Source organism: Mugil cephalus, chromosome 8, assembly GCF_022458985.1.
Source record: "Mugil cephalus isolate CIBA_MC_2020 chromosome 8, CIBA_Mcephalus_1.1, whole genome shotgun sequence".
Classification (NCBI taxonomy): Eukaryota; Metazoa; Chordata; class Actinopteri; order Mugiliformes; family Mugilidae; genus Mugil; species Mugil cephalus.
This window is the reverse complement of record NC_061777.1, coordinates 21,324,497-21,351,737: the sequence shown is the minus strand read 5'-3', so window position 1 is coordinate 21,351,737 and position 27,241 is coordinate 21,324,497. Positions and strand designations below refer to the sequence as shown.

General features: G+C 45.1%; 1 protein-coding gene across 11 annotated transcripts in view; it reads right to left on the bottom strand.

Annotated features, from left to right (window-relative positions):
* Positions 1 to 27,241, bottom strand: part of fbrsl1 (fibrosin-like 1) — a 255,188-nt gene that overhangs the window by 88,260 nt on the left and 139,687 nt on the right. For 8 of the 11 annotated variants that reach the window (XM_047591773.1, XM_047591768.1, XM_047591770.1 and 5 more), the window contains exon 5: positions 9,407 to 9,436. The exons of the other annotated variants lie outside the window; for them this stretch is intronic. In XM_047591773.1, the coding sequence (XP_047447729.1) occupies positions 9,407 to 9,436 (30 nt within the window). The remainder of the gene's footprint in view (positions 1 to 9,406; positions 9,437 to 27,241) is intronic. 11 annotated transcript variants of the gene reach the window in all.

Sequence of the window (27,241 nt, the reverse complement as noted above, 5' to 3'; positions counted from 1 at the left end):
GAGACGGAGAGAGACACAGCACAGCAGGGCAGAGAGAGGCAGGTGGAAAGGGGGAACAAAACAACAGTAAGAATAGGCAGGGGGGATGCTATAGAGATGAAGGGATGGGCCGATGGAAGTAGTGTTAGAGCAGTTTTTGTCGGTACTGTATGTGATTGCCCTGTTGGGCTATTGCACTTAGTCCAATCAAAGTAAGAGATGCAATATAAGTACAAAATGGGTTCATGTTTTTGAGCGTGCAGATGTGGTGAGAAGAGGACACTGTCATTTAGCACCCTATGCTCCTTTGACTAGGTGCACCAGGGAAATGTATTTTCAAACAGAGAGGCAGCACAAGGAAGGGAAGTGGTAAAAATGTAAAACCACAACCCCAAACTGAAGCCTCCCCAAACAGCACGTCTGCTGGTCAGAGGGGACATTGTTAAAATCGGCGAGATATGCTGCTCACTAAGCTGCTTGACAGGAGCCAAGCCCCTAGTGGTTTGTGTCTCTCATAGACCCCCACCCCCCCCCCCAAAAAAAAATAGAGGAAAAAAAAAAAACTGGCTAGCTCTTCACAGGCAGGGAGCAAGCAGCAACATCTGCACCTGGCAACCGCAAGCTACGAAGGGTAACAGGGGACCAGCTTCAGCGGATGGCTCATCTACAACCCCCCACCCCCCCAACACTTCCCACCCCCCCCTCTCCCACCCCCCTTCCCCTCAGCCAGCACATCAGACGGACGTGTTTGACATTTACACAGCTTTCAACACTTCAGAGGCAGGAGATTTATTCCGCCAGCGGCCCTGGCTGAAGCCAGGCCTCGACCTGGGCTGGCCCCCATGACGACCCTGTAGCTCAGCCCTGAAATGAGGCAGGGCTGAGAAGAGAGACGCAAGAGAGAATAAAAAAAAAAACAGAAAGAGGGAGGGAGGGAGGGATGGATGTCTCGATTCTCCTGGACATTTTCTCTGGCAGATTCCGATAGACGTGCAAGGGGAAGACAATAAGCATTGTGCATCCCGGAGCACATTAAAATGACTGGCCAAATTAATCACACAGTTCCACTTGTCACACTCGGAGGACAGTCTGCCATGAATTCTGCCTCAGAGATAGAGAGAGGAACAGAAGAGGAGTTTGCCCGGCTACGCAAATGCTGGCACGGCGTCAACGACTGTCTTTCTGCATACTGATCTCCACTTGCTGCAAGAAATGCAGTGAAAATAAGAAAAACAGGAATTGCCAGAGCTGCTGGCATTTAAGAGCCTTTGTCAGTTCTTTCTCAAAATAAATAAAGCAACACATAACATGAATAAAAGCAGAAAAGTGGACAATGTGTTTGCTCCTTGACATGGTACCATTTGTGACGAAGGTTGGACTGTCTGTAGTGAAGTAAGTCATTCCAAATATCTAAATGCATAAGAAAGAAGATGGCAGAGGTATCAATATGCTATTGATGCTATTAGTAGGTTATCAGCTGTCTTGTATCCATGGTCAAAACTATGTTGACACTGAACCGACTGGGAAATGGTCATTGCATCTTGACAGGAAGACAGCGTCTGGTTCACTTGTTCCCTTATCCAAGTGGATAAAGTGCTAAAGCAACAAAGCAAAAATGTAGACATATTCATCCCGAAAGGAGAAATGGCTTCAATTTAGAAGACATTTCTCCAGGGACATATACTGAGATTCCCCTGATTGTAAAAAGAAGAGTTCTGACAAACCCAGATCTCCTGGAGTGAGAGCACACAGAGGGGGTAATGGTCCATTTAGATACTCGAGGACCAAAGCAGTTTCGGATACTGGTGGAACAACACCTATTTTCTCCCGCAATTACCCTCCTGCAGATGCTGGGATGAGGTGTGGGGACATAGGCGCCGTGGCCATTCTGATGGGGCGTGGATGAAGAGCCACAAGTCCACTGGGGGACCTCCTGCCAGGACCTGAAACATCAGCAGGATGTCTGAAAATCTCTTTGGCCTCGTGGCAAAGGATGAAGCCTTACTTCAGCTCATCTTTCATGATTTACCAGCAGGACTTTATGTTGCATGTCCTTCTACCATGACACGAGTCCCTGCTAAGTTGAGGAGATGATGACCATGGCTACTATGCAACTAGATTGGTTACAAACAAACACACAAAAAAGGGGTTATGAACTTGCTGTATTCATATTAGGGCCCATCTACTAACAACCTGCGTGGCTGCCTGCACGAACAGCAAAAGAAATCAAGCGATTGCTCTTGACCTCACTAGCTGTGGCTGAAAGCACCACCTAGCAAAGTGATTTGATCACAGGATCAAATCTATACAGCCATTTGACCCTTGACCTCCCCAGCAGGCAGCAAGGGAAGTCAGCTGATTACCCAGGGTCAGCCTAGGAGCTCTGGATTAGGAAAGTATTGATCCAAGTGAAGATGTGGGGTCCACAGGGAATGAGATTGAGAGAAAGAGCTCCACCAGGCAGAAATGATATCGACCAGCGGGGCCTAGACAGGCTCTCACGCAAAACCATATTTGAGCTTGGGACCTCAGAGTTGGCTGTGCAAACAGAGACAGCTTCAGCAAAAACTCCCTTCACAGAAGCCCATTGAGGGAGGACAGGGAGAGAATGAGAGTGAAGGAGGATTGAAGAAGACAAGCTCAGAGAAATGCTCTTTGCATTAGCCAGACACATAGAGACCTCTGGTTTAGAGCTGACACACTTAAGGGAAGAGTCAGCAGGGGCCATGTAAATCAAGGCAGGGTGAGGAAAGATATAGTCCTGACCTGGGGCCAAACTAAGCAGACTTTAACATTACCCAGAGTCCATGTAAACAGCACTGAGACCTGGCAGCACTCTCTTTCACTTCCATGCAAAGTATGTGGCGAGGTCATGAAGGAGGAGGAGGGGGGGGTGCGGGCTGCAGCACACAGACAGATTGATGGGGATAGCAGGGTGGATGAACTTGAAGAGTCGTCCCCCTTCTTCACTAAATTAAAGGAGCGCCTTGTCCTCTCTAACAAGAAATCCCTCAACCTTTGCTTTCAGCAAAAACCCTGTGGGAGTGACAGAGCTGCCTGGGCTGCTGGTGTGATCCTTGGAATAGTTTGGCGAGGAAAAAACAGACAGTAATGGCAGATGTATGAGGAAACGAGGAGCATTTATTCAGCTCAGAGAGAAAGAAGAAAACTGCCAGAAAGCTGAAGGGACAGGGAATACACAACTGTGTCATGAATATAGTCAAGGAAGAAAAATGGGCACATAGGTAAGAGAGAATGGGAGGAAAAAAAAAAAAGCCTCACTGATTTATGTTTTTCTTTTTTTTTTTTTTTTTTTGCACCTTGTCTTTCATAAGGCCCCCCAGCTTCTCCTTGTCTCAACTGACTGTGTGTAGCTAGCTCGCCTTCAGAGGTAAGCGCACACACACACACACACACACACACACGTGTACAACCCTCCACACCTCCCAGTGTTTTGACATGGCCCCGGGCCCGGTGGTGCTGAGCTGCAGAGGCAGACACTGGGCATTGGAAATTTAAGTCGGGGCGTAGGAGAAATTAGGCGGGGAGGCAAGGAAATGGGATGTTGACTTGAACTGGCCCCGGGGGCAGCTGAGAGTCTCCCTGTGCAGCTCCGCTGGGTGCCTGACAGTTTGATGGAGCGAGTGGAGGCTTCCCCGCGGCCCGAGCCGCCGTCTCTAACACTGATGTAGCTCAGTGAGGAACAGATTGAGCCTCCAGGCGTTGCTCTGTACTGCTACTCCCCTTCTCTCTCGCTCTTTCTCACCCTCTGAACTGCTACTACTAACTCTCTCTCCCCCAGTAATCCTGTCAAGCCAACACACCGAGACACGAACCCACAGTGAATATGCATATACCTGTACGTATTCTGAGCGCTCGCACAAAATGAGATCCTGTACGCACGCATAAAGACACTTAAACACACGGCAATAAGGGCAACGACCACAGAGAGCTGGACTCCCTCCCTCCTCCTCCTCCCTGCGACAGTAATGTGATGAGTACTACAGATGCTGTTTACTGAGCTCTGGCCGATGCGCAGGGGGAAGGAGGAGGAGAGGGAGGGAGGGTGGGATGGAGGAAGAGGCAGAAGGAGGTAGAGTCAGGGGGCTGGCAGGCCACAGTCATAATGAAAAGAATCTGGCGGCGGCCCACTGTGCGCTGGTCATGAGAAGCATGTGCCGCCGGGGGGCTCTACTGCTAATTTCAGGGGGCAGCCAAGCGTTTCACGGTAGACTTGTCATCGGGCCAGAGGGGGCATTCATACTGGGTGACAGCAATTGCGAGAGGGCGGGGAAGGGGCTCGGGGAGGGTGGGGGGGGGTGGTAAAAAGAGAGGGTGGAAGCTTCGGCTCCACTTGCCCCTCCCCGTACCTCCTGTCCCCCCTCTGCAATGATCAAACGTTATTGTAGGCAGGGTACAGAATTACATATGAGTGTCCTGTGGCAATGGCTGGAACTGGAATCAAGTCGCTTTGCTGAGCTCCCTCCTCAGGTGGCCGCAAGGGGCACACCTCATCCTCCAAGCCCCGCTGTCTAAACAGGATTGAACACTCATACACACATCCGCCTGCTTTACATGCCAATGAGAGTCAGTTAGAAAAGCACCGGTTTATGTAGAGCGCACTTTTAGATTCAGACTGTACTGCATGTGCATTTTTCTTGCATCCCACCCAATAAGCATGACATTCTAAACTTATTATATCACAATACATATATATAATATATGCGGTGCTTATACTATGTTGTGACTGAGGGACAAATTTGTCAAAGTTTGGTATAATTATGTGATGCCTGATACCTAAACCTAACCTCAGCCCCCTGGCAGCAATTAAATTCAAATGACTGAGAGGCACATCTTTATTTAGCGGCGCTGATGTGGGGGAGACTAATTAAAACTCACCAAATAAGCATCAAGTGTTTGGAAATCAGAAGCTGAAGTCAGAGGAAAATACAAATCAGAGATGAAAGACACTGTCAGCTCAACCGGTACATCTTGGATCTTATTAAATTAGAGGAAGTGGGGCCGGCAGAACGATGCGGAGGAGAAGCAGGGGCTACCGTGGCGCTGACACTAACAGCTGGTAGACCCCCACACCCCAAAACCTCCCCAAAGAAAAAAAAAAAAAAAAAAAAAAAGACACGGTTGGCTCTAGTCTGGCAGTCAAGAGAATCAAGAGAGAGACGAGCAGGGTTGAAAGGAGGAGTGCGAGAGATGGAGTCAGTAATGAAAGCCGGGTGGGTGATGGTAGACGCGGGATGGGTTGGGGGGGGATTCTGGAACAAGCCGTCACATGAGAGAGAAAGGAAGGGATGGGAAACAGAAAAAGAGAGGCAGAAAGCAATAGAGAGTGAAGGAGGAGAGAGGGAAGAAGGAGGAGGCAGCCACATTGCACACTTCAGGCTGTGAATAATTTAGAGGAGCACTGGGGAGACGAGACGAAGATGAACACAAAACACTGGCAGCGTTTGACCTAGAGCTGCAGCTACATCAGTGCACATCACAGAGCGGAGAGCTCCCTCTTCCTCCCTCCCTCTCTCTCTCTTTTCCCTCTTTTGCTCTTCATCTGCCTCCCTCTGTGTCAGGGAGGAAACAGCTGTACACTATTCTTGTTTCGCCTCACATTCTATGAAACTCAACAGAATGGCTGACAACTCTGTTTCAGAAGGATCTTGCTCTGCCTCCCTGCTCTGGGCATGTCAGAGGAGTCAGAAGAGCCTCGAGCAAAACGGAATACGCACATCCAGGCTACGAGGGGCCGTAGGAGGGGATACTGTCCGTATGCGGCTGGAGCTGCGGAGATTAAAATTGATCCTCGCTTCTGTAATTATCATCGTTAGCTTTATATGTGTTTTAAATGTTATTTATCAGTTTTACATTCAATATCTTAAATGTCACCACTTCTTTCTCTCTTATATCCTTTCTAATGAAATATAGTGCAGGCTTCTAAGAGATGAACCAACAAAATACGATCTGTAGACATTATTTTGAGGCTTTTAGAAATCATGATGGACATTTCACAGACTGAATTATCTCATCTTATCTCATCTTCTGTTACCGCTTACCGCTCAGACTGAATTATATTTAATATATTTTATTTTAGAAAGAAAAAAAAAAGAAAAAAGCTGAACAGTAATTAGTTGGAAACACGATAATGTGCATACAGTTGCCCAAAACACTGTGGCCTTTGTATTTTAATAGCTGTTATCTCTATTTACAAGACATGCAGTATGTTATTAATTTAATAGAGTATATATTAAATGAACAAAGTGTCATAATGCAGCGTGAGCGAGGAGCAGTGCCGTGAGCGGCACGGACTGGAAACTGGAGGCTCCAGCAGTAAATAACAGCTGCCCTGAGATTAGGGCACCGAGAGGTTAAACAGGGCTCGTTCACGCCACCTTTGTCAAGGTGCCATGAATCATCTCACCTGCTAAAGCGTGTGTCTGCGTGAGTATGATGAAAGGACCACTGGACATCTGTGGTGGGAGTGACAGCTGGGCGGACAGAGGGCGGTCTGATCGACCCACAGGGGAGGGGCCATTTATTAGTGTAATTAAGGAACCGTGGGAGTACAGGGGCTCAGGTTGTAAATATTTCCATACCGTAGATTTCTTAATTTGGTAGAAATGATAAGATAAAGAAAGGGGAAAGGTCTAAAGATGGCAACCAAACAAACCAAGACTCGGTTCCGTCTCTTAATCTTCTCACCCCCCCTCTCCCTCCCTCCACCGTCCTCTCACACCCTCCCCCCCTCTCTCTCTCTCTCTCCCTCCGTCTCCTGCTCAGTCTGTGTGGCTGATATTAATGGGACGTCCCTTGTTTGTAAATGTGCCAAGTTGTGTGCACCACTGCGGGCTGTCTATTATAGCAGGCCTCTGGGGCAGCCATTCCATATGGCGTCACATATGGCACTCAGCAGCATCAATTAATGTTGTTATAATACTGATTTTTATGAGCTACAGTTTAACTCCTTTCCTCGTTTTTTTTCAACGTGTCAACTCCTCCTCCGTGCTCGCCCTGCTGCCGCCGCCGCCGCCGCCGCTGATTCTTTGAATCCTCAAAACGCCTCTCTTCCATGAACGGTAGCGCATGTGAAAAGTTTTCCATGACAAAATGCGAGAGCTGCTACCGGCTCGACTGAATGTGCCTCAAAGACCTTGAGCATGATTTTGTTCGTGGTACACTGCGGAAGAAAGGTAACGTAATGTCTTCTCTGAAGCTGACAATTCATTCAGTGGTATATTCTAGACAATGAAGGCGACGGTAGATGTGATAGGTAGTGGTGCATATGCGAAACCAAACATACAGCAATTATTGCAGTTTTGGTCACATTAGGCCAGCACCAGGGACTATTAGTGAGTTAAATTAGGCCTGTATTTATGCATAAAGCAATAAGCAGATGGATGTAAGAACAGAATCTGAGGGGCCCTTTTGTTCCCTGGTGCCTTTGGTGGTGGATCTGACAGGAAGGGAACAAGAGCGTAGCAAAAAGCCCCGCTTAAAAAGCTCCGAGCCACACCAGCCTTGTCAGCGATGCCACAATTAGAGACTAGATCACTGGCGCTTCCCAGCGAGAAACATCTCACCACCACTCCTCAATGGAAGTCTTTCGTTTGAGGAACACACTCAAAGCGGGGTTTTTAAAACGTTTCGGATGGCTAATCACTCTCAGGATGAAAGGCCCCGGCGTGTTCGTTTGTCTCAGCGTGGGGAGCTTCCCTTGCCGTTTCTCTGTCTCTGATTCTGATTGTTTTTGTTCGTTTCTTTTACAGCAGGCAGGCGAGGCAGGCGAGCTGGCAGGCAGGGCTGTTTGAAGGTGCAGTCAGACCCGAGTGCAGGCCTGATGCTTTGTAGTGATATTTCCAGCAGCACAATCTCATTACTTTTTGACGTGGGAGATGCGTGCAGGGGCGGATTGTCATTTCACGCTGTCAAAAGTTCCACGAGGGAACGGAGACAGGAATGGAACTTCAATGACCTGCATGCCTCTGGCTCATCAAGACTGAATATATTAAACCAAATAACACAGAGAAAGCCAATGATCCAGATCCTTGAAGATGCTTGTAAACTTAATGTCCAGTCCCTGAGGGTTTTGAAGAAGCCGTTCATTATCTGGAATCATTGTAATCAGATCTATTTCAAAGCCCTCTAAACCTGTTAGTGTACATAATTAACCAGCGTACGGTATAGCATATACACTCAGGAAGCACACATGCATACTGTATGTGGCTAAGACAAACAGGCTTTTATGTCTCAAGTGGAAAAGAGTAGCATCCCTGCACCTCTCAAGAATGGTGAGAGCTCCTGGAAGTTTTCACAAGGGACAATCACTGGCAACTCCCTCCTTTAAAAAAAGACTGGGGGATGTCCCTCGAAGTTGATTTCACACGGACTTCTTTCAATACAGAGAGAAAATTTGCTCTGTTTAAGAGGCTGCCAGACACTGATTGAAGCGCCCGGTTACCATGCAAACCCCGGCCTGTTGCTGGGGTGACTGTCCCAAAGTGCTTCCTGGGTAATTTTCGAGGTCACTGGTTTGTGCACGCCTATGTGCTGCAGATGGGCCCACCCTCATTCAAGGCCCAGCAGGAGCTCTTTCATTAGGCCCAGTGAATGGCCTCATTCATCCCCTTCACCTCAATTGGTCACGCTGCGTCTCTGCAGAGGGCCCTGGACAAACTTTTCTCTCTTTCCAGTCACTGATCTTCCACGCACCACCCACCTTAGTCATGCTTCGCTTTTGTTCCAGAGCATGTGGTGGCTGAAGCTTCGGGGCTCATCTTCGGCACCAAAGCGCCCGACGGACAAATATGTGTAATGTAACAGATGACTGATTTGTTTATCTAAAAGAATTTATCAAAAGGGTTTGACATAGATCACTATGGCTACATAAGTTATGATCCACATCCCCATAAAAAGAATAATAGTTGATATCCGGCAGCATGTTTAAGCGCTTTGACAGATGTATATGACATCCAGTGTCATGTTCCATGATACTATTATGAAAAAGCATACACCAGGGGTTCCAACAGAACTCCAGCTGAATCTTTCCCCCTTGAGTTACTGCTTCCTCCACTGAGTTTCTCCAGTAGCTGCTGTGCTTTGCCATGCCAGTGGGTCCTCTACTCCCTGCCCGCTTTTGGCCCTCGTTCGAGTCTCAGGTCTGGCTTAGCGAGAAGTGACTAATTGTCTTGAGTAGTTAGTGTGCCTGGAATGAGATCAACTTCAACTGGTGACAGGGTGCACAATAATTTTGACCCCCACTTCCCACTCTCTCTTTCTTTCTTTCTCTCTCTCTCTCTCTTTCCCTCTCTTTCTCCGTCTTGCAGCAGATTTAGCCCCTCTGCTTCTCAAGCTACTGAGCTGTAAAATTGACTGGACAGCAGGCAGTATACAGAATGAGACCTGGCATCGTGGACGCACTAACCTTGTGGAGGGCCACTGCTGCTGGCTGCACCTAAAGAGATGGAGACAGAATGTCAGCCATATTGGACTGAGAAAGGTTAAGATGAGGAGGAAGGAAAGACCAAGGGTAGAGAGAAACATAGAGACCCTTGCTGAAGAAACAACATGACAACTTGGATAAGCAAGGCCTAGAGCAGCATGGGGATGGACATGCAGTACAAGTATTAGATCCCTCAACTACTTCAGTGTGTGTGCAGAGCTAGCATACATATCAACCTTTGCAAGTAGATCGTTGAGGCTGAAAACATCAAAAGTCTGGCAAAATGTACACATGTCTGTATCATTCGTGTCGTATAAAACATGTTTCCTAGGTGTTCTAACATCACTAACCATCGTAATGAAATCAACTTGTCTTGGAACGAATCTGAGCAATCAATTACTATGAATCACAAATACACTGACTGCGGTTTAGATGTGAACAAATCGAGCCTCAGTCCCTTACAGATGATATTAGTGCTCTGAGCTGCACTCTCTCCACGAGAGATTAAGCAGGTTTGTACTCTCCCAGGCGGGCAGCCCCCCCGCCCCCCCCCACCTCCCTCCCCTCCTCCAGGGTGCTGCACTATCATTTGCAAGAAAATTACTTCAGTAATGAAGAATCCAGGCCCATAAATCCTCATGGCCTCACCTTCCTCCGCCGCCCAAGTCTCACTGAACAGCTAGTAAAAATTCCCTTTAAAAAATTCATAGTGCAATTTTGCTCAAATCCCTCCCAGCAAGCACAATTATGGAACTTTCATCTCAATTGATTTATGTCTTGGGTAAAGAGAGAGGGGGCATGGCTTGTAGGGGGTTGTGGCGGAAGATTGTGAAGGGGGAGAAAAAACAAGTGCTAAATCATTGTTTTTAAAAGGGAAGGTGTATAGCCTTTTGTCACTTTCAGTGCGTAAGTGTCGTAGTGCGGGCGATGCGGAGGTGCGCAGATAAAGGGAGGGGGAAGAATGTCTGAAGGGTTGGAAGGCAGAAATGAAATGGCAAAAAAAAGGAGGAGGAGGAGGAGGAGGGGAGGGAGATGGGAGCGAAAGAAGCGGTATTCCACTTGATTAATAACACTAATCAAATTATACAGTGTTCCACTGTGCCCTGAAATCTGGGGCCATAATGTCCTCTAATGGCGAGGTTCATGGAGCTAAACTTCAGAGGGAAAACACAGCGCTGACTGCTGCATGCCTTAATGAAGGCAGTAAAACATCCATTTCCAGAAGCCATGAAATGAAAGGCAAGATTGTAGATGTGCACCCAGTGGCTCCCCCACTGCAAAAAAAAAAAGAAAAAAAAGGGAGGCTGTTAACACAAAAGACAGTATCGGAGAGAGCGGGAGAGACAGTCGGAGACGGAGAGAAAGACGCACGGCCTTAAGAAGAGAAATGAGGAGCGAATAGTACAAGCGCAAAGATTTAAAGGGCAAGAGCACCAAGAGTAAGGGGATATAAAAAGAAAAGGGATGATGAAGTGAGGATAGAAAGACAGATTGGTAGATACTCTCAGTGCTTTATTTCCAGAGAAGTTCTCTTCTGGCATGAAGACAATCATCTGTGTCTGCTGATTATGGATGAGCCAGGCTGCTTTACTATGTCTGTTATACTTAGTGCCGCTGACAGCAGCCACAATTCATCACTATTTAGTTGCTGATGCACCTAACCACAGTACCCTCCCCCTCATCTATCTCAATACCACTCCATTAGACAATTCCTCTGTCCATCCAGGCATGTTGTGTTGATCCATCTATCCATCCGTATGCCCACTCATCCATGTGTACATTTGTCCATTCATTCATTCATTCATTCTTGCATGTCTGTCTGTCCATTAGTCCTTTCATCCAGCTGTTCATTCCAGATCCCTACGTCCAGTTTCCCATTTATCAATGTGTACATTCATCAAGTCATACGTGCACCCATTCATCTTCTGACATTTTTCTCTTGAAAGTCTGTGTATGTACAGTATTTCCATACATCCCTCTGTCTGTCCGTCCATCCATCCATCCATCCATCCATCCATCCATCCATCCATCCATCCATCCATCCGTCCATCCGTCCATCCGTCCATCCAATCAAAATAATATTCAGTCACAAAGGATCTCGTCCAGACAATAATATTAGTGTGACCTTAGTTGTCGGCTAGTTCCCTGTAGGTAAGAGCTCGGCTTGTTATTTCTAGGCATTATGCCAAAAGACGACATGACTTCAGTTGGCAGTGACGCACTCCACAGAATGTCCAACATCAAAATATACACTGATGAGCCACAACAATAAAACCACTGACAGGAGAAGCAAATAACATCTTGTTGACAATCCAGTGTTGTGCTGGGAAACTTTTGGACCTGGCATTCATGTGGATGTACCACCCACGTACCACCCACCTAAACCAGACCAGACACCCCCCCCCCCCCCCATAGCAGTGACACTCCTTGACGGCAGCAGTCACCCCCTGCAGGATGCAGCCTGACACAGACACACACAAATGATTTAGGAACAACTAAAAAAAAAAACAAAAAAACAAGCCTGATCCACAGAGGAAGTTGCACATATCACCTGGCACATTGTGGCGTGCTGTCTTGCAGAAAACAGAAAGTCTGACGCAGTATAAAAAACGAAAACTAATGGCGCTTACGTTTTATACAAAAGCTTTATGGTTTGCACTTAGCCTGGTAAATTGCACATGCTGCAAACAATCAAATCAGCATTTCCATCTTGAGTAAACGCGGTTTGTTGTCCTTGGGGCAAAAAAATTCATCTGGAGAGCAGGAAAAAAAAACAAAAAAAAAAAACAACAAAGCTCAGAAAACACAGATTGCTATTGTTAGTATTATCATAATTACAGTTGTGCTTATCATGCAAGCAGCTTCAATCAGGATGAAATACAGTTTCATTTGATGAAGCTTCCTGTTTTGACTGGCTTGAGTTTGGGAACCACACACTTGGCTGAAGTGCCAAAAACTCAATCAGGCGCAATTACATAGCCATCAGATAGAAATGTAATTGATTTGAAAGCTGACATGAGATATAACTACATTACAGTGGAGACACAGTGGGGAGGCTCCTTGGGGAGAGGGCCTAGGGGGAGCTCATTACAGCCCAGCTTTGAATTATTGAGCGCTAAGGCAGTGACATTGAGGAACAGAGACGGGCGATTGGCTGTAACAACTCAGCAAGTGTTTATCTCAACTTACAGCAACCTAAGACATCTGGGTTGTCTGCCTGGGCATGAATATTGCAAAGGAAGAAGTTGTAATGGTTTATAATTGAAAGGGTTCAGGCCAAGGTGGAGTCGACATTTGCGCATCATGTCTGTTATTTCCACGTTGAGCGTTCGCCAAAAGTACAACAAAGACAAAATTCAATGTTGTGTCCTCCTGTGGGTTGTTTCCATAGCAATAAGACAATTTAGTCCTTAACATGTCAATCTCGATGCACAAAGTGTTCTGTTGGCTGAGAATTGTGCTTTCCAAAACTACTCACTTAAGTATAAGTACTGGTGCATTTTTGTGTTATCTACCGTGGTTGCGCTATTATTAATGAGTGGCTGTAGTATTATTTTAACGGACATCGTTCCACTTTGTCCACTTCCTAGCTTTACAGGCGCAAAGCGCTCAAATTAGGTGGAAACCCCCCTTGAGTTATGGGGTTGAAGAAGCACATCTGCCTGACCCTGGCCGACAGCTTACGGGACTTTTCCCTAAAGTGCTGAGAAATGACTGAGAGAGGATAAAGATATAAGTCACTGTGGCGGGGCCTTTGCATCCCCCAGGAAACTGGTGACTGCATACCTCTGGGACAGCTATGCCCCCCCCCCCCCCCCCCCCCCCAGGCTTCTGCCACTGATCTGCCTCTGTCTCTCTCATCCTTTCCATCACTCTCTTCTCTCTCTACTCACACGGCCCTCTTGTGAGCTTTCTCACAAAAATGAGAACTCAATTAATTCAGGCGAAATGAGGACATGGGAGGAGGAGGCCTCGGGAGCCCGGAGAGACAGAGAACGAGCGAGAGAGGAAAGCCTGACAGAGCTGCGCGTCGATCTGTGGCCTGGAAACAGCAAACAGAGGACGGGGGGTGACTGTGCATGTGCATTAAGTCTTTTGCTGAGTTAATCCTGTCGGCAGTTTAAACACAGCTGATGAACGAACGCTCCTCACTACAGAGGGGGGTGCTGGGTAAAGAGAGAGGTCAGAGAGGAATAGAGAAGAGCAAAGTTGGAAAGAGGCCCTAGCACAGGGTCTGATTCACTTTTTATTCAGAAATAATGTAAACTGAAGTTTTATCTATGACGGCACAGAAAAGATTGCAGTGCTAAGCAGCCGCAGTAGACGTCCTTACAATAACCTACATCTTGCTATTATTAGAGGGACCTCGCTCTCTGCGTTACCAAGGTGAATAAACAATCTGTGAGGTGAAAAAGGTCTCATGTATGTCAGCTGATGAAAGTGACCTGTGGCCTTTCGCACCAGAGTCATCAGTCATGGGTGCTTCATGTTATATAACGGTGCTAGAAACCAACCCACAGCTCAGCTAATTCACCCACAGCCCTGCAGAAAATCTGTCAGAAAAAAAAAAACAGTTATTAACAGGAGCTGTGGCAAGGTAGAAGGTCAGCAGTGGATGCACGTATGCACAAGCACATACCCCTAACTGCATACCAAAAATACACAGTATGAGGTGGCCCGCTGCAGTATTTTCAGCAGCTTCGCATGCTGAGAAATGAACTGAAGCTACTTTTTCCCCCTCTAGATTCTTACTCAAAGCACACAACTGTGTGTCTAGGACAGCAAAAAAAATAAAATAAAAAAAATAAAAAATAAAAACAAATGATGCATTTTTACCTGAAGACTACTTTTAAGCTGGGAGTTGTTATCTCCAGTGCAACAGTGCTATAAAAGTAACCGCTTCCCTCCGACAGAATGTAAATCTCACAGTATTCCGGGATTTTTTTTTTTTTTTTTTTATGTTCCATCCTGACTGCAGTGCATATATTACAATGTTTTATCAGTCCCAGCTCTAGGACAAGGCTAGTAAAACATGCGAGTCAGATGGTTCCAAATTTTCATATGATAAATACCTTGCATGTTAGGAGCCAGGGGGAACCGTTACGAATGTGTTTCCAAGGAAATCAGTCTGCCACTAGTACTTAGGGTGATTGAGTAGCCTGTAAACAGAAGCAACAGACTTGCTTGACGCTCTCCGAGAGATTCTAATGTAGTTGTACTTCAAGGAGCTGAAGGGGAGGATGGAGGCAGGGTGCACGAGTTCATGAACTGAACAGGGAGTACAAGAGCTCTTAAAATTACCCTGTCTCTGCACTTGGCCCAGCGTCTAAACTAAAACTGCAGAGTAAAAGCACAAGACTGTTGAGCGAAGTACGTCAAGTAAGTCATAAGACACCCTCGGTCAATGACTGATAGTGTTCCTCGCATTAGCCCAAATTAGAATTAGATCTTTCTTTAACAGACTAATAAAAAAAAATGCCATATGATGACACTTTGCCTCATTTATGCTTTCCATCTTCTCATCTGCAAATCCCAGAGGACAATAAATTGCCCTTTGTTCACAGCGCTCCAGTAGCATACCAGCCTCTTTACTATCTATAAAAGTCCTCACAGTGTGAGATCAATCTTTCCAGATCTGTCCAATCAACAAAGTGAGGAGACTTTAGATAGCCTTGTTGATGTTGCAGGCCAAATCAGAGCCAACATTAGCATGAAAACGAATTAAGCGCACAATTTGGCACTTTAGTACTAAGGCACGGCTTTGTGTCTTCGCCACTCATCAGCTGACACGAATACTTTCTAAGCCCGAGGATGTTACACTAATAACAAGCTGAAAAGAAGGCTAAGTTTTTCCATGGTCTCAGTTTGAGTCTTGCTTCTAATAAACAGATGCAACTTGCAAACGCTATATGGTGGAAAATATGTCGAGTGTTTTCTGACAGCAAGAGGAGAGGGGGGGAAAAAAAGACTATGCAAGATGTATTTTGAAAGTTTGATGTCATCTGTCTGGTGAATAATTGATAGTTAATTTGAGATAGCATCTATTTCTACAGAACTCTAACAGGAAGGAGGGAGAGGAGATAGTGAGAGTTCATACTCTGTGCAGCTACAGCAGTTTCGTTGGTGGTGAGCCGTTGTGAAAATGTGAGAAAAACCACAATCTATGTGCCTATTGTGCAAACATGTGAAACCACAAAGAGTGCTGGGAGATGCTAAAAGAGCAGGTTATCTACATGTGGGGTTAAGCCACAGCCCAACACAAACTGAAGCCTGGCCCTGTGAAATAAACATGCAGGTTTGGTTTCTAGTCTTTGACAGTCACACATATACAGTGGAAAAACAATGACTGAGAGGAACAACATAGCGAATGCAGATGCTTTCAAGCAGAGCATAACGCAGAGAAACATATACATGCATTGCATGTTTATTTGTTACTGCGTAGTCTCCCTCATCATCGTCACCAAACAGGGAGTGTCCTTTGAAATGCGAGCGCTCATCCCTTGAGAGAGCGTTCGGAGGCTTTGTCAAGAAACAAGCCTGTGAAGGTGTGACACCTTGATAAGACGCTTCCTGTTCTGTGAACTGTCTCATTTTACCAAAAATACAAAAAAAACAAAACAATCAGAAACACAAGAGACAAGCGCACCACGTGTCTGACAATACGGCTTTTAGGCCGTTCTATAGATACACACCTGAATCCCCCAGACGCTGGCACGACATCTCCTCTGACCCGAACATGAAACCAGGACAAGAAACACTATGCAACCATTTGGTTTTGTTTGTCCTCCTGGGGCCGTCTTGGCTCTTGGAAACCTTACCCTGGCATTCGCTCTAATCCCCTGAGAATGAAATGCAGGGCCAACAGCATACAGATAAAGCACCAGGTGATTGCGTATCTGTGACAGACCACCATGGTAGCAGCCTCTGAACATGGACCCTGTGACACTGCTAATTTGACGTCCCTTCTCCTGTTCTGCACTTGGCCTAGAGGACGGACCCAGTATCACCTTACATCTAGTCAGTTACCAGAGACGCATCAACTTCAACTGATTCAATTGAGCAGAATTGCGCACACTTCATTGGCTTTTGGCTAGACGACAGCGGTGTGCAGAGCCGGAGAGTATCAGTTGACCCAAACTAATTATTCATAAGGCCATGTTGTGATGGCTGTGCTGCTCCAGTAAGGTCAGACAGGAGGAGCTAAGGGGAAAACAAAAAAAACAGCTGCTTTTAAAACAGAGCTGACACCTCTAGGCATTATATATGAAAAGAAAATCTGATTCCCCACAAAGAAAAGAACAATCGCTAAGAGTAGCAGGCTCTCTCTGTGCGCTGTTGGAAGTGAAGAGTGTGTTCAGAGTTACACATTCAAGCTATTTGGTGGAAAAGAGGATATGATTTAAGGGGCTGCTCGTGCATGGCTGATGGGAGACTGGTGCATCTCCTTAAATAATAGTGCTCTTGGTATTCGAACAGCTACAGGCAGGCCTTGAAATTTGTAATTACAGTAATTGTGATTTCGAAAAATGGGCCTCCAATGTGGTCTCCAGCAGTAAAAATACAGGTTGCGATACCCGCGAGGACTAAAAGGACGCATCGACAAAGCTTTAATTTTGCTCTTGGAAAGAAGGCATTTAAAATGTCCGGTGTCGGCGAAAACATTTCGGAAAAAATACCGCTGAGATGAGCGGCTTCAACTGAGGCATGAACTCAATGCTTCCTGCACAGAGAAGCAGAGCCAACGCTGCTCACCTCTAAGCTGTTTTCTCACCTCTATTTACGATCAAAATGAAGCGCAGAAATGTGTACCCACAAAGACACACACACACACACGCACACAAAAGGCCCACTTATGAGCAAGCACAATGGTGTGGCAATTAGCAGCTAGAGAGGAGGAATGCTGGATCGGTTACAGTTGTTGAATGTTAATTACAGCGTTTTACGGCATTGAGGAGATAACGAGTTAGCGCCTGGTGACAGCAGCGACACGTCCTTTAACGAGAGCCGTGGAAATTTATGAAACTTGAGATCAGGGACAATGAGGCGTTACTGGCTTGTCAGTCGCTCTCCTGCTCACCCTCCCTTTGTCCTAATGAAGGCAGACACTTGTTTCTTTCTCTTCTCCGCTTGTTCCAGCTGCTCGTTCCAGGAAAGGTAAAAAATCAGCATATTGGGATTCTGTCCATGTTCGCTCTAAATACGTTATCATCTCCCATCACTACTGCCATTGCCTAATCAGCTTCCATTTCAGTTACAGAGCTGGAAAAAAAAAAAAACAGAAAAACATGTGGACACATGAAGGCCAGAGATAAACATGGGGTCATGTTACACATAATTCCCTGTCTGGGGCAGGAAACGTAGCCGGTAGCCAGAAAAATGTGAGCGACCATTCATTCCTGTCTGTCTAAATAGCGAGGGATCAAGAGATTGGTAAAATCTGTGGGGTTAATATGGTCATGTTGTGAAGCCTGGTTTGGAATTTAGGTTAATGGAATCATTGATAGGGCTCAGCTCTAATGCCCACAACGCTTAAGAGGATCCATACCTCATGATTTAGACAAATCCTGGGACATTCTTCACAGTTTCCCCCACTGACCTTGGAAAGACTCTTTAAAACAGACACACAGAGCAGTCTGAGGATTTTAGTCTGGGTCTATACAGCCACTGCTAAGTAGAATCCCCCAGGCTGCATCAACAGCCTAAATGGGTTTTTATAGAATATTACATCAGTTACACTGGGGTAAACGTGGGCCCCAATGGAAATATTAAGCCTAATAAACATATAAAGAGAGCCTGTTTTCCTCCTTCCCTGGCAAATTACTCTAAAGTATGTGAGCAAGAATGTACAGTAAGTAGGGGATTCTTGAAAATGTAGCTCATGTCTAGACTTGGGCCTGGAAAATAATAACTACATCGCTCTGAGTTCAATAGACCTAACTCAGAACAAATGGTTTAGGTATACTGTATATATAGCAAGGGGACTCAAATGTAGCCACATTACAAACAGGGCTCCCACAACAATGCTTATGAGAATGTAAATGTAGCGATTTCACTCCTAATCGCCTCGCTGAAGCTGCTGACCTGCAACCAATACTTGTGGTGGGAAAAGTCATTTATGTGGGCTGAAGCCCAGACGGAGAGGGGGGTGACTAGACTCCTGGAGAGACCGAGAAAAGAGCTTTTAAAACCACAGAAGACGAGGCACCTTGGACGTTGTTCAGATGTCAATAAAAACAGGTGTTAACCAGCTTAGCTAAGATGTTAAGAGCTTGGATAATCCTAGCCTGGGTCCTTGAGGGATCTGACTCTGGAATACTAATGCTGAGGATGCGCCGTTAAATCACATAGAGTTGATTAGCGGGTTGGATTTGAGTGGTACTGCCGCTACGGGATGTCAAAGCTAGTCACTGAAGAAAAAGAAATGTCCGCGTATGAAGAAAACTTGGTTGGGAGACACATCATCGGGGTCTATAACTATAACTAACTACTACGCCTCGCTTTAAAAACTAGCTACAGATTTAACAGGAGCAAAGACACAACATCGGCACCACATTAACTATCGTAGTCGGCTTAAGAAATTCATCTGTAGAGATGAACTGTTACCTCCGATTTGAGAAGCTTTCTGACGAAGGATTTGTAGACTCCATGCAAAATGCATTGTACTCACCATCATGTCTATCATTTGTGCTCATCATGAAAAAATATCACCTCAGCATATGTTCATGTTTCTAGAGGTTTTTAATGGACGTGACTAAAGCCTGTGAAATCTCCGCAGCTGCAGGTACAGTCCTATCAACGGCAACTGTAGGCTAACGGTAGCAGGTTTTCTACTCTTTCACCTTTGGGCAAGCAACATAATAGAAAATATATCAACACTTTAACCTGCCCTTAAGATTTGGTACTTTACAGAGTTTATACTGCTCAGCCTTTATTCTCTGGTAGGAGGGTTGATTCCTAATCCGATTCCAGATGTCAAAATTGTGCCTGCACGTGTGCAGATTACTGAGTGTAGACGTGGCCTGACAAAGACTAGCTGAACCACTCTCGCTCATCTGTTTGAGATGCTAAATTACAAGCGGCGTCCTTCAGATACTTAATACATAACTATTCAGTTTCAGACAAAGGCGACAAGACTTTCTTGAAAATTCACCAAAAATGATCAATTCAAAGGATTGCAGCTCGAAAACACTAAAATGCAGTAATAATGACATGCTATCAGCGTTCAGGAAAGTTTCTTTGTTAGAATTCATGTCACAGAGAGTCGGGCGCATCAAAGTGCTGAACGGAAGAATGTTTTGATTTTTCTGCTAAACTTATCTCGGCGCTGACATACGGCACCTACAGCTAAGTGATCACACGCAACAAACATGGTCTCATCTTGCAAATATCATTTCAAAGTGAGCAAACACACTTGTCATCTGTCCCCGAAACCCGCCGTGAAAAGCCTTCATCAATCTCCAAGATGACACCTGCATTTGGATAAAATAGAATAAATAAATGCAACACTCATCTCTGTTTCACTTAATTGACTTTGAATGCACCACCTTGCCTGCTACATACATTCATACTCTCTTACATGCCACCCCATAATCAAATCAGCATCTGGTGTCAGGGTGGCTTGTGGTTCGGGCTGTTCTCATTTGTAAACACCACCTGCCAGTTCTCACTCCTCTTCACTCCCCAGGTGACATTAGCGTAAGCGTGAAATGTGATTTTGCGCAGAGCAAACCTCTGCACTAAACCCATCTGAGTCTGCCCACCTGGAAAGTAGGCATAAATAATCCACGGTCATCTAAGTCAGAGGGAGTTGTCATGCATAAGACACTAGCCCGACAGCTGCAGTAACACGGCCCTGCGGCGTAAACTGTGTCGTCCAGGTGATTTCATGCTAGGAGGAATACGTTTTGTTAAATGAAATTTTGCGTTTTACCCAAACACTTCAATCCTTCTCCTCGAGCATCCAAGTGAACTTAAGCTGATAAAACTTACAGACGCTAATATTAGAAAATAAAAATCAGAAAAGAAAAAAAAAAGCCTTTCTTTTAAGGGAGCTGCGTGGTGGGGAGCAGTATTGATGGGAAATCTGTGCTTGTTGGCACATTTCTGTCATGCCTGAAACCACAACAGATAAGCATTCAGACATTCCCTCCTGCTGACCTCTCGGGTCACTCTGGCACAAAGCTTTGAGAATGTCTTGGTACTTTTGGCATTTGTGGAATTGGGTAATTACAAAAAAAAAAAAAAAAAAAAAACTGGACTGGAAGCCAAACTTTCTTTGTTGGTCCGGAAACTCTATTCTGGGAAATGTTTATGCTCTGGCACAGATCTCTTGGGTCAATCAAATCGTTTAGGAGGGCTTTATGAGGGGATGTAGAATTGTGTTTTGTTTTGTTTTGTTTTTGCTTTTTGGCCAAAACACGCCCCGTAATGAAATCCAAATGACGCGTTCTCAAACTCATATTCTGATAAGAACTGAATCTGACTATGTCGCGCTAGGGAATCAGAAAGGGAATGACATGCAGAAATGATCCCGCCAGACGCGGATAACAAACCATGGATCCACTGTTGACGCCATTGCCCACATTATATGTGTCCTAACCCTTCGAATCAGCCATTACAAAGCCCTTGTTAATCATGCATACTGAGCTATTAATGGAAAACACTGAACTGCTACAATCCAAGAAAATCATTGCTTTATGGTCGGGGGTCAGGTTTGCTTGACACGACGCTACGTCACACCTTCGACATGATCGCGGAGGATGCAATCAAATTTACATTCATAAACTGCATGAATTATGGAAAAGACTGCACCGCTATTCACTGCCAGGCAATTTACGTTGTGTACAAGCAATGCTCTCTAACATGGAAGACCAGACATATCACCTTTAAGTTGCTTTTGATGAATGTCAACAAAGCTGTTAGCGGAGGGGAAATGAGAAAACGAGAGAGAACAGCAGAGGAAAGGGGGGAAAGAACACACAATTATAAAAGCTTCATTTCTTCAGAGAACCATAAAGTCTCGTCCCAGAAGGGCAGCTGAGCACAAATCAATTTCTTTCAGTCGATTACAAGCACCGAGGTTCTAACCTTCATTTGTGAGTCTAATACTCCAACAGTTATGTAGAACACATACCAATTAAGCAATTCCGCTGGAATAAGAGGGCCATGAACTGACGCGATTATGGAGGCCGGGCCCCCGGGGAGGACGGGTTATCGGCTCAGGAGCAGAGAGGACGAGGGGAACGGAGCAGCAGAGGATGGGGGGGGGGAGAAAAATGGCGAAAGGAGAAAAGAGATGGAAGCCAAGGAAAAAGTCATTCATTAAGTCTAATACTCTGTGAAATGTTCCCATGGTAATAAGGCGGGGAGATTGCGTTAATATCAGGGAGCCATGCAGAAAAGGTCACTCGATATCTGCACCGCCCACCAGGGTCGTGCTGACGGGAGCTGCTCAAACACATCTGATAATGCTCTCAGCGTCGTCGCTCGGCGCCAGAGGTCGAGAGGATGGGAGCTCGGGGAAAGATGCCATTTGTGGAAATTGCACTGATGTGCCACTGTGCTCTGACACAATTCTCACTGCTGGCTTTGGCTCCGTGCAGGCGGCGGCACAACGAGTGAATGGAATAAGCATGATGACACCCCGTCAAAGATTGTCAGGCATAAATGTATGCCTCTGTGGCACATTATGCTTTCCGCTAAGTTTTGATTTTACAATCATTCATCTCCACAATGACTTGAATGCACAAGAAAAGCAGACAGCCTCCTTTTTTTCCGCGTCCCCTTTTCAATATCTGTTTGCACACAGGCTCGTGAAAGGCAATGCATTAGAAGCACTCTCTATTTTCTTTTGTCACAAGCTAAATCTGATGCCATTTCTCTCTTAAATTAAAGAGCCTGGATGCATCTCTCCAGACAGTGGAGATCAACACATTGTCATTCACTGCTGAGGTGCACCTTAACCACCGTCCTCGCTGGAAGAAGATTTATGGTAATTCCTGATCGCATGTGATAGGATGCAGCCCATAAACCCATGTGAGGTATGTGTTTCTATGGTAACCCTTCCCTCTATTCGCTAGCCTTATGCGCCTTGGCGTTTTACTTTTTTCCCTGCATTGTAGGCGCTGTCTATTTGAATGCCAGTGGTAGGAATGAGATGCAGATTTGTGGCAAAGCAGAGACACAGATGTTTCCTCATTGCCTTTTAATCTCCTATTCCCTCAGCGCCTGGCAAGAAACACTCCCCTTTTAGAATGGTAATTGGATGAGATGAATAATAAACAAAACTAAAACAGACCAATGTTTACAGGGAGCGTTTTAACACTTTGGAATGATCACACTTTATTTCTATTATTAGCACAGAGACAAAAGCAAGTGCTGCTTCTTCTGGGGATAATAAAGGCCTGAGCTTAAACTTGCCTAATCAGTCGGAGACCTATCAGGGTCTGGCGGAGGACGCGAAGGCTTTGCTCATTAAGGCAGAGTCGCTCACAGTCCATCACCCACATTTGCATTTTCGCTGATTTCCTTCCTGTTCCCCGAAGTCACATTTACAGTAGGAACACATCATCCAATCTGAAAATATGCAACAGTCTCTGTAGGCTTTATTTTCCCACTATGAGCAAGCACATCCTAATAAATCATTTAATGCGTCTTCATCTGCATCCTCCTCTAATTGTCTGGCTTCCATATGTTCGCCATACATGCAAGAAAATCACCCGGAACTTAAACGCAGCTTAGCACGCGGCATCGCTAGTAAATTTAGGATAATGATTTCATTACGTGCTGTCTGGCCCGACGTCATATAGCGAACGCTTTTCCTTCGTCGCCCTTGCAAACATCAACCTCCATCAGGAGGTGCTCCGTGTATTTGTTGACGGCGCTGAGATAAATGTGGATATTTCAGCACTGTGTGATATCAGAAAACTGGCTATTTGCATGAAAAGCCTGTCCCTCTTTCTCCCCGGAGAGCTTTATTACAGGAGGATATTTCAAACGCTATCAAATGTGCCAAACATTTACTTTGATAACTCCATCAGATGGCTCCCTGGGTTTAATGGCAGCAATCTGTGAGTGCTGAGGCACACGCCTAAAGCGCAGACAATAATGGCGGGGAGAAATACGAGGAAGGGATGAATAAAATCTCTTTAAAAAGTTCATAAATAATGCACCTTGCGGACTAGAGAGTTGTTGCCTATTTAACTATGCATGCCTCTTCCTGGTTTCTGTGCTGCCGGAGATACAAACACAGCGTGCATTGTGGGTCAACATGACAGCACAGGAGGAAGACAACCTAGGGCTCTATCAATCCACTCAGCCTCGGCCTCCCACCCACGTGGAGCAGCCGCTCCCCACGGCAAATTTCCAGTCGCCCGCTGACGCCGTCGACTACTACATTTTCTCACCGCGCTGATAAACATAATGATAGAAGGGAAATCTACAGAACGGCCGAATGCTTACCAAAATGAGGGAGAAGATTTGAGAAAACGGGAAAAAAACAAAGTGCGGGGCTAATTATCCAATTAATGTGCAATTAAGCTCATGCGGCCTAATGGTCTGTGTTGGATTTGTTAATAGCTCTACCAGACTAAGGAGCCTATTAAATTAACTGTAGGCTGCTGCACGGCACAGACAGACAGACAGACGGACTCAAAACACTGTCTCAGAGACGGGGAGCAAAAATGAGAGCAGCTGTCTACGTTATAACTCAATAGAAAGAATGTATATACTTCAAGCTCCGACACACTGACGGCAAATCTGAGAGAGAAAAAAAAACAAAAAACAAACAAACCCCCCTGACACAAAATTCAACAAAGCATTTCATTAAGATTTTCATTATCTGCCATAGCAGAGTTTGCTAATAAATGCTAATTATATTCAAGCTAATATTTAATCACACACAATTTCTCCAGTCAACTCAGTTCGAGGAAATACTAATTCTAATGAACGTATCCACAGTGCAGTTTATAAACCTCAGCACTGGAGAAATGAGAGAGGAAATGTAGAATGATGTTCAAAAATGCTTTTTCAACTATGAGCGTTATTAGCTTTGACTAATTTCCTGCCCTAATGAGATCCTCTTGGAGGGATATTTTGGTTCAATTAATAATGCACACGGAATAATTAGAGGCATAAATATTTATCATTTTGTGGCTCTGTCTAGTACACTGTAGGGTGTGGTGGGCGCATACTAACGGATTGCCTTTGCAGAGCAGCCGGAGAAAGTGCATCCGTGTTAGCATTTCACTTTTTAGTCCATGCATTACATCAAACTCAGGAACACATTTGGATTCAAATGAAGGTTTTCTTGGTGTTTATTCCGGGTCACTCTAATATTAAACAAAGCAGCAATGTCAGTAGCAACAATCAGCTCAGTGTGATGCAGCCGTTTACTTATAGACTTATAGATGACAGTACATCACACATATATATCGTACTTGACTGAGTCTCTCGTCTCTCTGTCGCAGACCGAGTTGTTGCATATACTTAGAAATGAAATGTCTATGTTTCTGCTAGTAACCAGCACAGATAATGTGAAAATGAGCAGTTCTTTCAGGGACTTCTCCTCTTAGCTTTGAAGGAATTATGATGACATGAGTGATTTGATTGATTGGGCATGACAATATATTTTTATGCGTTCAGTAGTAAGTAGTATGTCACTATCACAAAACAAATAGAACTATGTATGAGTACTTGAATATTCCGACCAGTTGTTTTAAACAATAGGAACAGACATTCAAATAAAAACCTCTCTTGGTTATTGACGTGGCCCCCACCCTCTGCTGCTCTATGCACTGCATTTGCCGCATTTTTATTGCACATTTTTATTTTATTTTATTGCACTATTTTCATATTTTTTATATTTTTATATTCTTTGTGTATGTATGCTCCTGTCCCCGAGAAACAAAGGTCGTTTGTATGTGCAACATATAAATGACAAATAAACAACCTTGAACCTTGGAAAGAAACCCAAACTACAGCAGCTGCAACAAGGACAATCATTTAGCATTACCTGTCTGCCTTAAAAACATTACCCAACAACACCTTCACATACTTAAAAGTTCATGAACGGTTCACTCGTTTGGCAATTCAGAAATTTAGATGCACCTGGTTTTTCCTTATTCTTTCATCCAGAACACATGAGGGGACATGCACCTGAAAACTCCAGTGGTTCCTAAGGTCAAACCTGCCTTTAAAACACGATGACTACTAAAAACAATAGCAATTAGCACAACATATTGTGTCCGAACTCTCTCAATACTGCACAGAAGCAAACAAAAAGAACTGGAACTGCCTTAATGAGGAAATCTTTTTTTTGTATTTCCACGTCAGTAACAGCTCTTTGTGCCGTCTGAGCTGAAATGTAATTAGTGATGCGTGATGACCCACTTTAGTGATCACATGATTAACTTTCATTTTCTGCTTCTACTTATACAAAATCTATAAGTGAAAATAGAAGACATTTGCTCCAAGACGTTGCGTTGCCGTTGTATTTTTCCTCTGCGGACGTACCCGGCAGACATTCAGCCAGCAGCCATCTTGCCCATTAGCATTATACTGGCCTGTCATTTGTTAACTACCTATGGTGTAATGCTGCTACTCTATGGAAACCAAGGCATTCACAAGATATGGCTTTTTAATAGCTGTCCGCTGTAGTGACCACTATGCATTAAAAGGCTTGTAAAAATGTGAGTGCCATTTACTCACAAACATATCATTATGGTTATTACTTCTTCCTGTCTTGCCGTAGCGCGGAGTTGCTTAATGTATGTAGCCGTGCTTCCACTGAGGACGTTCTTTCACAATCAAGCGCCGCCGGTTCTTACGATGCCTTCGCGCAAAACTAATCCTCCATCCTGCAACCAGAAGCTAAAAAGTTCCACACGCTGGCCATCTACTTGGAATACTTTTACGTATAGTCCAAATTCTGGCCATCAATCATGTGAAACTGAGACCAGGCTGAACTCTCCTTGCCCTTGAACAAACAACACAGAAGGTAAATATTGCTAGAACACCCACTCAAACATTAAAATGTAAACACGCCATGGTATAATGTGCAGCAAAACCCCAGATAAGACACTCATATAAGCAAAACGTTACTCAACATCCCTGGGCTGATTATGAGCCTTCACTATGCTTATCACTTCGCTGGGACAACAGTGTAAATACACTTAAAACAGCAGGAAACTTCTCAAGGTTCGGTGTAATCTTCTCCCATCTCAGCTCACTTTTGGCTCACTTGGGCTAATCCTCCAGAAAGCAGAAATCTGGGCTGTGATTCCGCACAGGCCATCAGGCAGAGCTGCATCCTCAGCTCGGGGAGGCCGGTGTCACTATGCTGGAGTACAGGAAGACAATCAGGCCCGGGATGGGATTTAATCCAGGTTCAGAGCCGGTGTAATGGAGTGTCTATGTCTGGGTGAGCGATGGATTGCGAAGCAGTGGAGTCCCCTGAGCCTCAAGCCCTCTGACTGCAGCCATCTGGAGTTGATCTCTATCTTGTTCACCACAAATCTAGACATAAAATGGCAGTCATTTCTCTCTCTCTCTCCTTCCTTCTTCCCCTCCCAGTTCCAGGTATGTAAACAATCAGACACACTTTGTCTGGCTATGTTTCATTGATTTCTTGTCTCGCTGCCTCTAATCAGCCCTTCACTGGTTTAATTATCTGTAACTTGTGGTATTTGGCCTGCTTGGATTACACTCCTATTGGTCACGTCAGCCTCCAGCAGGGCCCCTTTATCTTTAACTTGCATTTAAACATGTCAAACATCGAAAATTGACTTTTATTTAAATGTACTGCAAATCAGCTACTCA